Source organism: Taeniopygia guttata, chromosome 31, assembly GCF_048771995.1.
Source record: "Taeniopygia guttata chromosome 31, bTaeGut7.mat, whole genome shotgun sequence".
In the NCBI taxonomy this organism is placed as follows: domain Eukaryota; kingdom Metazoa; phylum Chordata; class Aves; order Passeriformes; family Estrildidae; genus Taeniopygia; species Taeniopygia guttata.
This window is the reverse complement of record NC_133056.1, coordinates 834,638-847,466: the sequence shown is the minus strand read 5'-3', so window position 1 is coordinate 847,466 and position 12,829 is coordinate 834,638. Positions and strand designations below refer to the sequence as shown.

The following is a 12,829-nucleotide window of genomic DNA, read 5'->3' as shown; positions in this document are numbered from 1 at the left end:
AGCCGTTCCCGCCCAAACCGCCGCCGCCAGGCCACGCCCCCACATTGAGCCACGCCCCCTCCGTGTGTGACCACGCCCCGTCACGTAAACCCCGCCCCCTTAACAACGCCGCGCTCCTCCGCACTTTGCGGCTTTGTCGCGACTCCCCCGCCCCCTGCTAGCGGTGCTTTACGGCTGTGTTGGTGTTTTACGACAGCGGCCGGCCGCGTTGTGTGGGTGCGGGGGGGGCTCGGGGGGGCCCGGGGGGCGATTTTGGGGGTCCCGGGGGGAATTCGGGGGTGCGGCAGAGCCCGGAAAGGGGTGGGGGGGCCCTGGGGGTGGTCGCTTCCCTTTAACTCCCTCCTGCCCATCGCAGGGGCCATGGCTGGGGCCGAGCGGGACCCGCACCGGAGGGGCGAGGAGGAGGAGGAGGAAAAGGAGGAGGAAGAGGAGGGTCCCGAGACCCCCTCCGACCCCCCCCCAAAGCCGGTGGTACCGGGGGTCCTTTATTTGTCCTTCCTCCCCCCGGGCTTCGGGCCCCGCCAGGCCCGGGCGCTGCTGCGGCCGCACGGGGAGCTGGGCAGGGTCTTCTTCCAGCCCCGCGGTGAGTCCGGGGGTCCCGGGGGGTCTGGGGGGGGTCAGGGTGCCCCACAGAGCCCCAACAATGGAGCAATGGGGGGGTCCCCACAGACCCCCTGCAGGTCCAGAATTGGGGGGTCAGGGCCCCTCCGAGCCCCGCTGACACCCACAGAGCGGTGGGAGGGTTCAGCACCCTTGGGTGGGGGGCTCAGCTCTCCCGGGGGGGTCTCCCCACCCTTTCTCAGCGCCGTTTCCCCGTTCCCGCAGGAGGCTCCGTGCGGCGGCGGCGGCAGCGCCCGGGAGGACCCCCGGCCGTGGCCTTCGCCGAGGGGTGGGTGGAATTTCGGGACAAACGCGCGGCCAAACGAGCGGCCAAAATCCTGCACGGGGCCCCCATGGCCCCCCGGCCCCGCAGCCCCTTCCGCCATCACTGCTGGAGCATCAAGGTGGGGCTCGGGGGCTGCTGGGGAGGGGTCCTGGCTGGTCCAGAACCGTCTTAGGGGGGCTTGGATCCCTTTTTGAGGGGTCTCAGACCTTGGGGTGCCCTGGGGGAGAGCAGGGGGGGCACCTGTGGGTTGCTGGGTAATTGGGACCCTTTATGGGTGAAGGGCTGGGGTAGTCCTGGGTCCCTTTTTGGGGTCCCCGACCTTGTGTCATTTGTAGGGGGCACCTTGGTCCCTTTTTTGGGGGTCCCAGGTTTGTAGGGAGCACCTGGGTCCCTTTTTTTGGGGGTCCCAGGTTTGTAGGGGGCACCTGGGTCCCTTTTTTTTGGGGGTCCCAGGTTTGTAGGGAGCACCTGGGTCCCTTTTTTTGGGGGGTCCCAGGTTTGTAGGGAGCACCTGGGTCCCTTTTTTGGGGGGTCCCAGGTTTGTAGGGGGCACCTGGGTCCCTTTTTTTGGGGGTCCCAGGTTTGTAGGGAGCACCTGGGTCCCTTTTTGGGGGGTCTCAGATGGTTTTGGCCCACTGGGGGCTCCTGTTTTAGGGTTCAGGGGGGTCCATGAGGAGGGGTTGGGCTGCATTGGGGGACCCCTCCCACACCCTGAGCCAGCAGCTGGGGGGAGGTTTCAACACCCCAAAACCTTATTGGGGGGGGCGGTGTGAGATTGTTTGGGGGTCCCCTGACCTGTGCCCACCCCCCCAGTACCTGCCCGGGTTCCGGTGGCCTCACCTGAGCGAGCGGCTCAGCTACGAGCGGCAGGTGCGGGCGCAGCGCCTGCGGGCCGAGGTGGCCCAGGCCAAGCGGGAGGGGGGGTTCTACACCCGCCAGGCCTCCAAAGCCCCCCCAAAAACCTCCGGAGACCCCTCCGCCCCTCTGCCGACCTGGGGCTTCACCCAAAGACCCACCGAGGAGGAGATTTGGCGGCGCAAAGCTCGGCCCCCGCCGGCCGCGCCCCCCATGCGGCTGCTGGAGAAGGTGTTCGGGGCGGGGAGGTGAGACCCTCCCTCGGATTTTGGGGGGGCCCCCTCCGGATATCGATCCCATTCTCAAGGATCACGAAATGTTTTTGGTTTTCTCCTTAAAACTTTTTATTACTTTTAACAAAAATAATTCCTCGCGGTCTCTTTAAATTCTGCCGAGGGGGCGGGGCCAAAAAGGGGGCGGGGTTATGGCTTCGGCGCGAAACTCCCTGAAGGCAGCGCGGGGGGCGGGGAGTGGGAGGGGCTTAAGCAGCGCAGGCCACGCCCCTTTACCATAAAAGGACGCGGCACGAGGAAGCGACAGGTGAAAGGTGCGTGTGGGCGGGGCCTAAGCAGAGGGGCGGGGCGAAGGAAAGCCACGCCCCTCCCCGCGCCTCAATTAGGTCATTAAATCTCTACAAAGGGGAGGGCGGGGCTCTTAAAGGGGCCACGCCCCCGTTTCGGGGGGCGGTTCCAGTGTCAAAAATAGAAGCTCTGGGGGGTGGGGGAGGGGCCCCAGTATGGCACTGGGGAAATGGGAGAAGGAACAAACTCGGGGCCCCATAAACCTGATGTCCCCATAAACCTGGGGGGTGGGGGGCAAACCCCCCCAAAAACGGGTGCTGAGAACACCCCAATATCCCTGGGAAACCAAACGGGGGGAGTGGAACCAAACTGGGGACTCCCCCCCTCAAAATGCCACTGCTGGGGTCCCTCAGCCTTGCTGTGTCACTGGGGGAGGGGCGACCTGACACTGTGCAGGGGGTCCCCAAAATCGGGGTGTCACCCCGGGGTCTCCCTGAAGCCCCACAGCGGGGTCCTGGAGCCCCCAAACCTGTGGGGCACCCCAGAATCTCCCAGTGACTCTGAGGGTTCAGGGGTGCCAGTCCCACCCAGGGGCCTCACCAGTGCCCCTCCCCCACCACACCCAAGGCTCCATCCCCAAATCCACTCCCCACCCCAAAGGTGCAACACCCCATCCCTCCTCCCCACCCCCACATCCCCCAATTTTAGTGCCCCCCCACCTTTTAATTTCCTCATTTTCCCCTCCCAGTTTTCTTCCCCCCCCAATTCCAGTTCAACCATCACTTCCCAAACCTCCCCACCCCCCAAATTTTGGTTCCTTTTCCATTCCCCTTCCCCCTCCCTATTTCCCTCCCCACATTTTTCACTCCCACCCCCCCAAATCCATCCCCTCCATTTGCTCCCCCCCACCCCAAAATCCTCCCCCCTCCCTCCCTCAATGCCCCTCCCCCCCCAGCATCTGGCAGGGCCGGCAGCAGCGCCCCCCCCTCACCAGGACGTGGCATCGGGGGGCGGGGGGCCGGGCCGGGGGTCCCGGGGGTCCCGGGCAGGGCCCGTAGGCCTCGAGATCACAGAGCAGCTCCACCAGGTCCAGCACGGAGCGCAGGGGGGGACGCCGGGCCAGCACCTCGTGCCCGGGGGGCACCGGGCGGCCGCGGGCCACCAGGACACGGAAAGCCAAGCCCGGGTTGAGCAGCACGGCGGCCGCGGCCATGGAGGAGCGGGGACAGCGCTGAACCAGCCGCAGACCCCGCGCAGGGCACGGCCCGGGACCACCGTCAGCCCCCACCACGCCCCAGTGAGCCGGGAGGGGGATCTCGGCCAGTTCCTCCAGGAAGGAGCCGGGCCAGAGCTGTGGAGCGGGAGGCAGCGGGAAGGGCTGTGGGGGAGAAGGGGTTAATGGGGTGCACAATTGGAGACCCCCAAGAACTCCCCCAGACAGCAGGAAGCTCCTCTGTCCAAACCCTCCTGCTTCCAGAGGCTTCAAAAATCCCAAGGGGCATCTCCAGAGTCCCTTCCCCAACTCACCGGCTCCCCAAAAATCTCCCCCACTCCTGAAAATCCCTCCCCCAAACTACAGGACCCCAAAAACCTCCCGCTCCCAAAAGTCCCTTCCTGAACTCACCAGCCCCCCAAAAATGTCCCCACTCCTGAAAATTCCTCCCCCAAAAACCTCCCACTCCCAAAAGTCCCTTCCTGAACTCACCAGCCCCCAAAAATGTCCCCACTCCTGAAAATTCCTCCCCCAAATTACAGGATCCCAAAAACCTCCCACTCCCAAAAGTCCCTTCCTGAACTCACCAGCTCCCCAAAAATGTCCCCCACTCCTGAAAATTCCTCCCCCAAACTACAGGACCCCAAAAACCTCCCGCTCCCTAAAGTCCCTTCCTGAACTCACCAGGACCCAAAACTCCCTCTAAAGTTCCCATTTCTCAGAATCCTCCACCCAAATCCCCTCTAAAGGCCCCAGGACACCCCCAAATCCTTCTCAAGACCCCCCCAAAAACCCCCCAAGTTCCTCAGGACCCTCCCCAATTCCTCCCACCCCCCCCTCTTCCTCACCACTCGGCTGCCGCCCTCCTCCTCCTCTTCCTCCTCCTCCTCCTCCTCGCTCTCGTCCAGCACCACCAGCTGGGCAGGGGGGGGCTGGGGGGGCACCTGGGGGTGAAGGCAGAGGCTCAGGACCCCCCCCCAAACCCCAGCGACCCCCCAGACCCCAGGGTCCCCCCCTTACCGGCACCAGGGACGCGCTGGGCTGGGGCTGCTCCTGCTTCACGCGGGGGGTGGCGGCGATCAGGACCCCCAAATCGCCCGGGGAGGGCTGGAAAAGGGGGGGCAGGGGCGTTATGGGGGTCCCAGACACCCCGAGGAGGCTCAGGGGGTGTTTGGGGTCCCACTCACCCTTTGGGGGGCAACGCTGGGCTCCGGGGGGGCCCCTTTGAGGCGAGGGGCCGAGGCGATGAGGAGCCCCAGGCGAGGGTCCTGGGGGGCAGGGGGGGTCACAGGGGGGTCCCAGGGGTCCAGGGAGGGTCCCAGGCAGCCGGGGGGTCTCACCTCGAGGCGGGGGAGGGGTCCTGCCTCCTCCTTGATGGGGCAGAGGCGCAGGGGGGGGCCCGGGATGGGCCCGGGGCTGTTCTCAGCCCCCCCCAGCGGCTCCTGCTTCTCCTGTGGGGGAGGGGCAGGTCAGGGCAGCCAGGTGAACCCCCCCAAATATCCAGGAGGGACCCCCTCATCCCCCTAAAACGGAACCCAGGTGTCTGCAGAGGACCCCCACCCCCACCCCACCTCACCCCCTGTGGGGAAACTGAGGCACACACAAGCCTTGGGGTCACAGGTGAGGGGACCGAGGCATCCGGGGGTCCCCAAAACTCCCCAAAGCCCCTCCTGTGGGGGGAGGGGGGGGACACCTTGGTCCCCTCCCCCGACGCCTGGGTCCCCCCGAGGGGGGAGGGTCCGTGCAGAGCAAAGCAGCAAAGCGAGCGCAGCAAAGGGGGGGGTGGGGTGAGGGTCCCAAGGGGGTGGGAGGAGCATTTTGGGGGTGGGAGGAGCATTTTGGGGGTGGGAGGAGCATTTTGGGGGCCCCCCTGAGCAGAGGGGGGGTCCCGTTACCTTGCGGGGGGGGCGGGGCAGGCGGCGGTGGCTCCGGGTGGCGGCACGGGGGGGCCGGGGGGACCAGCGGGGCCTGGACGGGGGGAGGGGGCGGCCGCTCCAGGGGGACCCCCAGCGACCCCCCCCCACCGGCAGCAGCCGCCTCTGCGCCAGGAGAGAGACCTCAGAGCGGGTGGGGCAGTTGCAAGGGGAGGGGGATTTGGCAGGGAGAACCCCCCCAGGTGGGCCTGGCTGGCCGAGGGACCCCCACAACGCCCCCCAAAAGAGACCCAGGGTGAGCCCCCAAAGCCAAGCAATGCAGGAAGGACCCAGGCGTCCACACAACCCCTCCCAGAAACAGGACTGAGACGTCCAGGTGCCACCTGGGTGCCGACCAACACCCCCTTCCCACCCCAAACTTGTCCATACTGGTCCAAACTGGGCTGCACCCAGCACCGGGGGATCCTGAACCTTGCGCGTGCCTCAGTTTCCCCAGCTGAAGGAGTCGGGTGGCTGAGGAAAGGGGTCAGAGGGGACGTTTGGGGCTCGCTGGGAGGTTACTGGGAGGAAGCACTGGGGGGGCACCCACCATGGCACAGCGCAGGCACTGCCTCCAGCGGCACTTCTGGCGCTTGAGGTTCTGCCCCCCGAATTTGGGCTTGTCCCGGCAGAAGTCGCAGCGGCCGCAGTCGGCCGGGCGCCGGCAGGCTGTGCACGCCCCGCAGCGCCGGCTGGCCCGGCTCCGCGCCCCCCGCTGCCGGCAGAGAGCGGCGTCACCCCCGCTGCCCCCGGGACCCGCCGCGGGGGCGTCCCCAGGGCCCCCCCGGTGGCCTGCTGTTAGCGTGGGAGCAGCTATTAGGAGCGTTGCGGTAGATGCGGCGGTATTAGGGGTATTACGGCAGCCAGGCAGCAGCAGCGGTGGGTTAGCAGACATTCCGCTAGGAGCAGCTATTAGAGGCATTATGGTACAGAGCCCAGCTATTTGGGGCATTACGGTATCTGCACCCCGGTACCCGGGTCCTGCCATTACACCCGGAGCGGTTTTTAGGAGGATTATGGTAACCAAACCCTGCTCTGAGGAGTTTGGGGATACCTGAACCCCATTATTTGGGGCGTTACGGTGCCCCAAGCCTATCGCCAGGGCTGCTCAGACCCCTCCATCAGCTATGAACAGTTTTTGAGGTGTCACAGTGGCCTGGCTCCAGCCTTAGAGGTATTACGGTTCTGCCACCTCGGTATCAGTGGGGATTAAATGCGCTGAACCCCAATATTCAGCCTAGGAGTCAGCATAGGATCATTACGGTACCTGCACCCCATTAATGCAGGTCCTGAGCTGCATTATTGGCTGGCACAGCCTTTAGGGGAATTACGGTATCCGCACCCCATTATTCTGGGTGCTGAACATCAGCATTAGGGGCTGGAACAGCCACTAGGATCATTACGGTACCTGCACCCCAATACTGCCCCTTTACAGGCCTCTGTATTAAGGACATTACAGTACCTGCACCCCAATACTGCCCCTTTTACAGGCCCCTGTATTAAGGACATTACGGTACCTGCACCCCAATACTGCCCCTTTTACGGGCCCCTGTATTAAGGACATTACGGCTTTCCCTGCCCCTAAGAGCTGCTCTGGGAGGGGCGTGGCCACTGTGGAGGGGCGGGGCTAAGAGACGGGGGCGGGGCCAATAGACGGGGGCGGGGCCAAGGGCTGTCACTCACCCCGCGGGGCCCGGGGGCCTTCGGGGGTCGCCCCGGCTTCTTCTTCTCCTTGCCCTTGGTCAGCGGCTTCTGGGAGGGAGGGGGGGTTTGTGGGGGGGGCTGGGGGCTCCAGGTGTGCCCAGGTGTGCCCAGGGGGGTCCCACTCACTCTGTGCCTGGCGCTGGAGGCGTCTCCGGGCTCCCGCTCCACCAGGGGCTTCCACTTCTGTGGGGAGAAATGAGGCTGAGTGGGGAGCACCTTGGGGTGCCCCCTCCCCCAGAACAGGGGGGCTCCGCGCTGCGCCACCGTCCCGGGGGTCCCACACTCACCTCCGTCATGGGTCGGGGGGTCTGCGGCTTCTTGGCCACCCTGGCTTTCTGTGGGGACACAGGGTTTGGGTCAGCAGGGGACAACGGCGTGGGGGGACACGCCAGGGTGACACCCCGAGAGCGGGGGGATGGCAGGGGTGGCACCGAGGGGACAGTCCCACCTTGGGGCGCAGGCAGCGGCGCCGCAGGCAGCGCCACTGGCGCTTGAGGCCGGGCTGCAGGCGCCGCAGGCAGATGCAGCAGCTGCCGCAGTCCTCGGTGCTCAGGCAGCCCGAGCAGGAGCCGCAGCCCAGGCCCTGCGGGGACACCGGGTGGGACATCGGGGTTACCGGAGAGCAGGGAAAACACGGGGTAACGGGGGGAAACGGGGGAAACAATGCAGGGAAATGGGGGAAAATAATGCAGGGAAACGGGGGAGAACAACACAGGGAAATGGGGGAAACAACGCAGGGAAAAAGGGGAAAACAATGCAGGAAAATGGGAAAACAACACAGGGAAATGGGGGAAAACCACACAGGGAAACGGGGGACAGTGACAAAGGGGTGCTGGGGACATTGGGGGGGACTGGTGACACTGGGGGGGGTGACAGTGAAAAGGGGGTGCTGGTGATACTGGGGGGGTGCTGGTGTCACTGGGGGGGTGCTGGTGTCACTGGGGGGGGTGACAGTGAAATGCAGGGGTGCTGGTGACACTGGGGGAGTGCTGGTGACACCCAGGGGGGTGACAGTGACAAAGGGGTGCTGGTGACACTGGGGGGGTGCTGGTGACACTGGGGGGGGTGACAGTGAAAAGGGGGTGCTGGTGACACTGGGGGGGTGCTGGTGACACTGGGGGGGTGCTGGTGACACCTGGGGGGAGTGACAGTGAAAAGGGGGTGCTGGTGACACTGGGGGGGTGCTGGTGACACTGGGGGGGTGCTGGTGACACCCAGGGGGGTGACAGTGACAAGGGGGTGCTGGTGACACTGGGGGGGTGCTGGTGACACTGGGGGGGTGCTGGTGACACCCAGGGGGGTGACAGTGACAAGGGGGTGCCGGTACCTTCTTGACGATGCGCAGGCAGCGGCGCAGGAGGCACTTGGGGGTCCGGCCGGGCCCGGAGGGGCCCCCGGGGGGGTTGCGGGCGCAGGCGCTGCAGATCCCGCAGTCCTCAGGAATGCGACAGGCCTGGCACGTGCCGCAGCCCACCCGCTGTGGGGAGGGGGTGTCAGGGCTCTGGGGGGGCCCCCCAAACCCCCTGAGGGATCTGGGGAACGCCCAGAGGCACCATTTTCCCCCCCTGAGGGATTGGGGTACCTTGTAGAATCGCTGCTCCCGGTTGAAGTCTCGTCTCTGGGCTGGGGGAGGTGGAGGAAGGGGGTCAGGGTCACCCCAGCTTTCTTGGGATCCCCCCTAACCCCACTCCCAAACTTCTTCAGGCTCCATTCCCCACCAAAATGGTCCAAAAGAGAGGGAAAGGGAGGCAGGGAAGAATCAGGGAAGAGGAGGAGGAACAGGAAGTTCCAGGGGAATAAAATGATAATTACGGGGTTGGAGCAATTCAAGGAATGATGATGATGATGATGGAGAGGGAAAACCCCAGGGAATGAAGGACAGAAATAAAAGGAAAATGAGGAAGAGAATAAAACAGAAAAAGCTCTGAGAGAGCTGAGGAAGGTGGGAGAAGGACTCAGAGAATGAGGAGGAGCATGCAGAGGATGAGGAGGAGGGCGCTGAGGCCGAAGCTCACCACGGCAGTCGGGGCAGAGCCAGCGGCAGCGGCGCTGGGGGGGCAGTGACACCCCCGGGAAGAGGCTCTGGCAGCCGGCACAAAGCCTGTGGAGGAGGGGGCAGCATTTTGGGGGGAGCCAAAGGAAGCCCAACACCCCCACTGCCCCCCAGCATCCCACAGCCCCCGGAGGGAACCCCCCTACTCTGAATTTCCTCACATGAACCTCCCAAACTTCCCCCAGGGGTTCCAATCCCTCCCTCCTGGGGTCACCCCCTGCTCCTGGGACCCCCTCCCCACACCAAGAGTTCCAGGGGACCCACACCCCCCACATACACACCTGGGGGACCCCACAGCCCCCTGGAAGGAGCCCCCCAAACTCCCCCCAGGGGTTCCAATCCCTCCCTCCTGGGGTCACCCCCTGCTCCTGGGACCCCCTCCCCACACCAAGAGTTCCAGGGGACTCCCCCCCCCACACACACACCTGGGGGACCCCACAGCCCCCTGGAGGGAACCCCCCAAACTCCCCCCAGGGGTTCCAATCCCTCCCTCCTGGGGTCACCCCCTGCTCCTGGGACCCCCTCCCCACACCAAGAGTTCCAGGGGACCCCCTCCCCACACACACACACACCTGGGGGACCCCCCAGCCCCCCAGGACCACCCCCCTGCCCCACTCACGCCACCACCCCATCCTGGGTGGGCTCCAGGGGCGGCCGCTTCCGGGTCCTGCGGTGGGGGGGCTCCGGTGGGGGCGTGGCCACGGCAGAAGGGGGCGTGGCATCAACAAGAGGAGGCGTGGCCTGGTGAACAGGGGGCGTGGCCTGGATGGCGATGGGCGGGGCCTGGACTGGTGAGGGCGGGGCCTTCTCGGTCTCGGCCCCGCCCACCTCCACCTCCACCTCCACCTCCTCTTCCTCCTCCTCCTTTTTGAAGATTTTGGGGGGCTCCGGGAGGGGCCCGGCGGGCGGGGGCCATTTCGGGCTCTTCCTGGGCTGAAAGGCACATAAATGGGGGGTCACAAGATGAAAGGACAATTCTCTCCCAATCCAAACCCTCATTACCGCTCCTCCCCAATTAAAAGACCCCTTATTTCCCACCCCCCACCCCCAAATTTAGATTGATCTCAACCTCATTTCCCTAATTTTGAGGAGCCCCTTTTATCCCATCTCTTTATTCCACCCCCGTTCTTTTCCTGTTATGGGGCTCCCCCCTCAGGAGAGCTCCACGCTTCCCTCCCCAAGAGTTTTTGGGATTTTTGTGCCCCCTCCCGTGGTTTTTGGGGTCCCATCCCCCATACCCGCGTGGGGCCAGGCCGCTCCAGCCCCGATTTGAAGTCGAAGTTGCTCAGGTCGTGCCCGGGGCCCAGGAACCGCCGCAGCTCGATCTTACTGCGGAACTTCTGCCCTGTGGGGCTGCCGGGGGGCTCGGTCAGACGGGCCCCAAAACCCCCAGGAACGACCCCAAAACCCCAGGGGGGTCGCTGAGCCTGGGGGAGCCCCCAAATGCCAAAGGGAGAATGGGAAATGGGGACCAAACAGAGCGCAGGGGACCCCAAAACTCCCCTGTGATCTCAAAAAGGCCCCCCCGAGCCCCAGAATAGCCTGGAAAACTTGGAGGGGATGGGAATATTTGGGGAAAGGGGCACTGAAGTGGCTGTGGGAGCTCCTGGAGGGGGAGAGGGGCTCTGAAATCCCCCATGAAACACCAGCGGGGGTGGGGGGGAAGCCCCAAAGGGACACGGAACAGGGTCTAGGATGGGGGGAGGGAGAAGGGGCAGCACCCGCAGTCCCGTGGGGGTGGGCGGGGGGCGCTGGGGGTTTTTGGGGAGGGGTACCTCCTGTAGTAGGTGTCGCTGCGGCCGCTGGTGGCTCCGGATTTCCGAAAAGCTTCGCGGCGCTGCCAGCCCGGCCCCAGCGCCGGGCACTCGGCCCAGCCCTCCGCCATCCTGCGGGGGGGCTGAGACCCCCGGGAATGGGGTGGGGAGGGGGTCACGACCGGCCCCGACAGCCCAAAAAGCCCCGGAGCCCTCCCCCAACCACAGCCCCGAGCCCGCAAGGACACCCCAAAACTGCCCCTCCCCCTCACAAACAACCCCAAACTGCCCCTCCCCCTTCCCAAAAACCCCTGAACTGCCGCTCCCCCTACCCAACAACCCCAAACTGCCCCTTCCCCGTCACAAACTGCCCCTCCTGCCCCCCAAAATCCCCTGAACTGCCCCTTCCCCGTCACAAACAACCCCAAACTGCCCCTCCCCTTCACAAACAACCCCTGAACTGCCCCTTCCCCGTCACAAACTGCCCCTCCTGCCCCCCCAAAAACACCTGAACTGCCCCTCCCCCTCACAAACAACCCCAAACTGCCCCTCCCCGTCCCCAACAACCCTAAACTGCCCCTTCCCCTCACAAATTGCCACAAAACTGCCCCTCCCCCTCACAAACAACCCTCGAACTGCCCCTTCCCCTCACAAACTGCCCCTCCTGCCCCCCCAAAAAACCCCTGAACTGCCCCTCCCCCTCACAAACTGCCACAAAACTGCCCCTCCCCTTCACAAACAACCCCTGAACTGCCCCTTCCCCCTCACAAACTGCAACAAAACTGCCCCTCCCCCTCACAAACAACCCGCGAACTGCCCCTTCCCCTCACAAACTGCCCCTTCCCCCTCACAAACTGCCACAAAACTGCCCCTTTCCCTCACAAACCTCCCCAAACTGCCCCTCACCCTCCCCAACAACCCTCGAACTGCCCTTCCCCCTCACAAACTGCCACAAAACTGCCCCTTCCCCTCACAAACCGCCCCAAACTCCCCCTCCCAGCCCCCTCCTCACGCTCCTTCCCCCACACGAACCCCCCCGCCGCCCCCCTCACGGCCGCCCTTCCCCACCGGCCTCGGCTCCCCGCCGCGGCCCCGCAGCCCGCCGGGCTCTCACCGTTCCCATCCGCCCCCGCCTGTGGCGCAGCTCTTCCTCTTCCTCCTCCTCTTCCTCCTCCTCTTCCTCCTCCTCTTCCTCCTCCTCTTCCTCCTCCTCCGGTGAGGCCGCGGGGGGCGGAGGGGGCGGGGCCCCGCGCCGGAAGCGGAAACGCCGGGCGGGAAAAGCAAGGGGCAACGGGGTGCGGGTCACGTGAAGCGGAGTAAACCAATGAGAAAAGGCAGAGCCAAAGAGGGGCGGGGATATGTTAATGAAGCGGTTTGTGGGCGTGGTTATGCTAATGAGCCAGGAGCGTTCACTTTGGGCTCATTGGGGCCCTTTTCTCTGCCCAGGACCCTCTGGACCCCCCCCCAAAAAGGACCCCCAAAAACCACCAGGGACACCTCCCACCCTCCCCATGGATGCTGCTCCCATTTCCCCCCAGGACCCCCCAAAAACCACCAGGGACACCTCCCACCCTCCCCACGGATGCTGCTCCCATTTCCCCCCAGGACCCCCCAAAAGTGCCAAGGACCCCTCAATCCCCCCATGGGTGCTGCTCCCATTTCCCCCCAGGACCACCCGAAAGGACCCCCAAAAAACACCAGGGACACCTCCCACCCTCCCCAGGGATGCTGCTCCCATTTCCCCCCAGGACCCCCCCAAAGGACCCCCCAAAAGCGCCAGGGACCCCTCAATCCCCCCATGGATGCTGCTCCTATTTCCACCTCTCCCACCCCCTAAGGACCCCCCAACCTCCTCAGGACCCCCCCAGCTGCACCAGGGCCAGCGAAGGGACCCCCATGGTCTCTGCAGGGTCTGTGGTGGTACCAGAAC

At 65.2% G+C, this 12,829-nt stretch overlaps 2 protein-coding genes across 8 annotated transcripts; one reads left to right on the top strand and one right to left on the bottom strand.

The window, feature by feature from the left end:
- Positions 1 to 93: 93 nt before the first annotated feature.
- ABT1 (activator of basal transcription 1) lies at positions 94 to 2,107 on the top strand. Its single transcript, XM_030260812.4, has 4 exons — positions 94 to 212; positions 356 to 583; positions 826 to 1,004; positions 1,700 to 2,107. The coding sequence occupies exons 2-4, from the start codon at positions 361 to 363 to the stop codon at positions 1,991 to 1,993; spliced, it is 696 nt and encodes a 231-aa protein (XP_030116672.4). The 5' UTR covers positions 94 to 212; positions 356 to 360; the 3' UTR covers positions 1,994 to 2,107.
- Positions 2,108 to 3,195: 1,088 nt separating this feature from the next.
- On the bottom strand, positions 3,196 to 12,334 carry LOC115491942 (methyl-CpG-binding domain protein 1). Of its 7 annotated transcripts, XM_072920465.1 has the most exons (17): positions 12,014 to 12,333; positions 10,921 to 11,042; positions 10,384 to 10,498; positions 9,765 to 10,078; positions 9,108 to 9,193; positions 8,675 to 8,715; positions 8,420 to 8,569; positions 7,541 to 7,675; positions 7,380 to 7,427; positions 7,219 to 7,275; positions 7,072 to 7,140; positions 5,939 to 6,103; positions 4,816 to 4,926; positions 4,663 to 4,743; positions 4,496 to 4,582; positions 4,324 to 4,419; positions 3,196 to 3,640 (listed from the first exon to the last, which is right to left on the bottom strand). In XM_072920465.1, exons 1-17 carry the CDS (start codon positions 12,020 to 12,022, stop codon positions 3,197 to 3,199), a joined length of 2,130 nt encoding a protein of 709 aa, XP_072776566.1. In that variant the 5' UTR covers positions 12,023 to 12,333; the 3' UTR covers position 3,196. The 7 variants fall into 7 exon arrangements, with proteins under 7 accessions (XP_072776566.1, XP_072776564.1, XP_072776563.1 ...); XM_072920463.1 differs by having other exon boundaries at positions 4,663 to 4,926; positions 11,968 to 12,334; XM_072920462.1 differs by having other exon boundaries at positions 4,324 to 4,407; positions 4,663 to 4,926; positions 12,014 to 12,334.
- Between the last annotated feature and the right edge of the window lie 495 nt (positions 12,335 to 12,829).

Coding starts and splice junctions, on each gene's coding strand:
- LOC115491942 (XM_041712108.2), bottom strand. Junction 10,079..10,383: donor AGCGGCCTGGCCCCACGCGG/GTATGGGGGATG, acceptor TGTGCCTTTCAG/CCCAGGAAGAGCCCGAAATG. Junction 8,716..9,107: donor GCTCTGCCCCGACTGCCGTG/GTGAGCTTCGGC, acceptor CACCTCCCCCAG/CCCAGAGACGAGACTTCAAC.
- ABT1 (XM_030260812.4), top strand. CDS start 361: ATGGCTGGGGCCGAGCGGGACCCGCACCGGAGGGGCGAGGAGGAGGAG. Junction 584..825: donor GGTCTTCTTCCAGCCCCGCG/GTGAGTCCGGGG, acceptor CCGTTCCCGCAG/GAGGCTCCGTGCGGCGGCGG. Junction 1,005..1,699: donor ATCACTGCTGGAGCATCAAG/GTGGGGCTCGGG, acceptor CCACCCCCCCAG/TACCTGCCCGGGTTCCGGTG.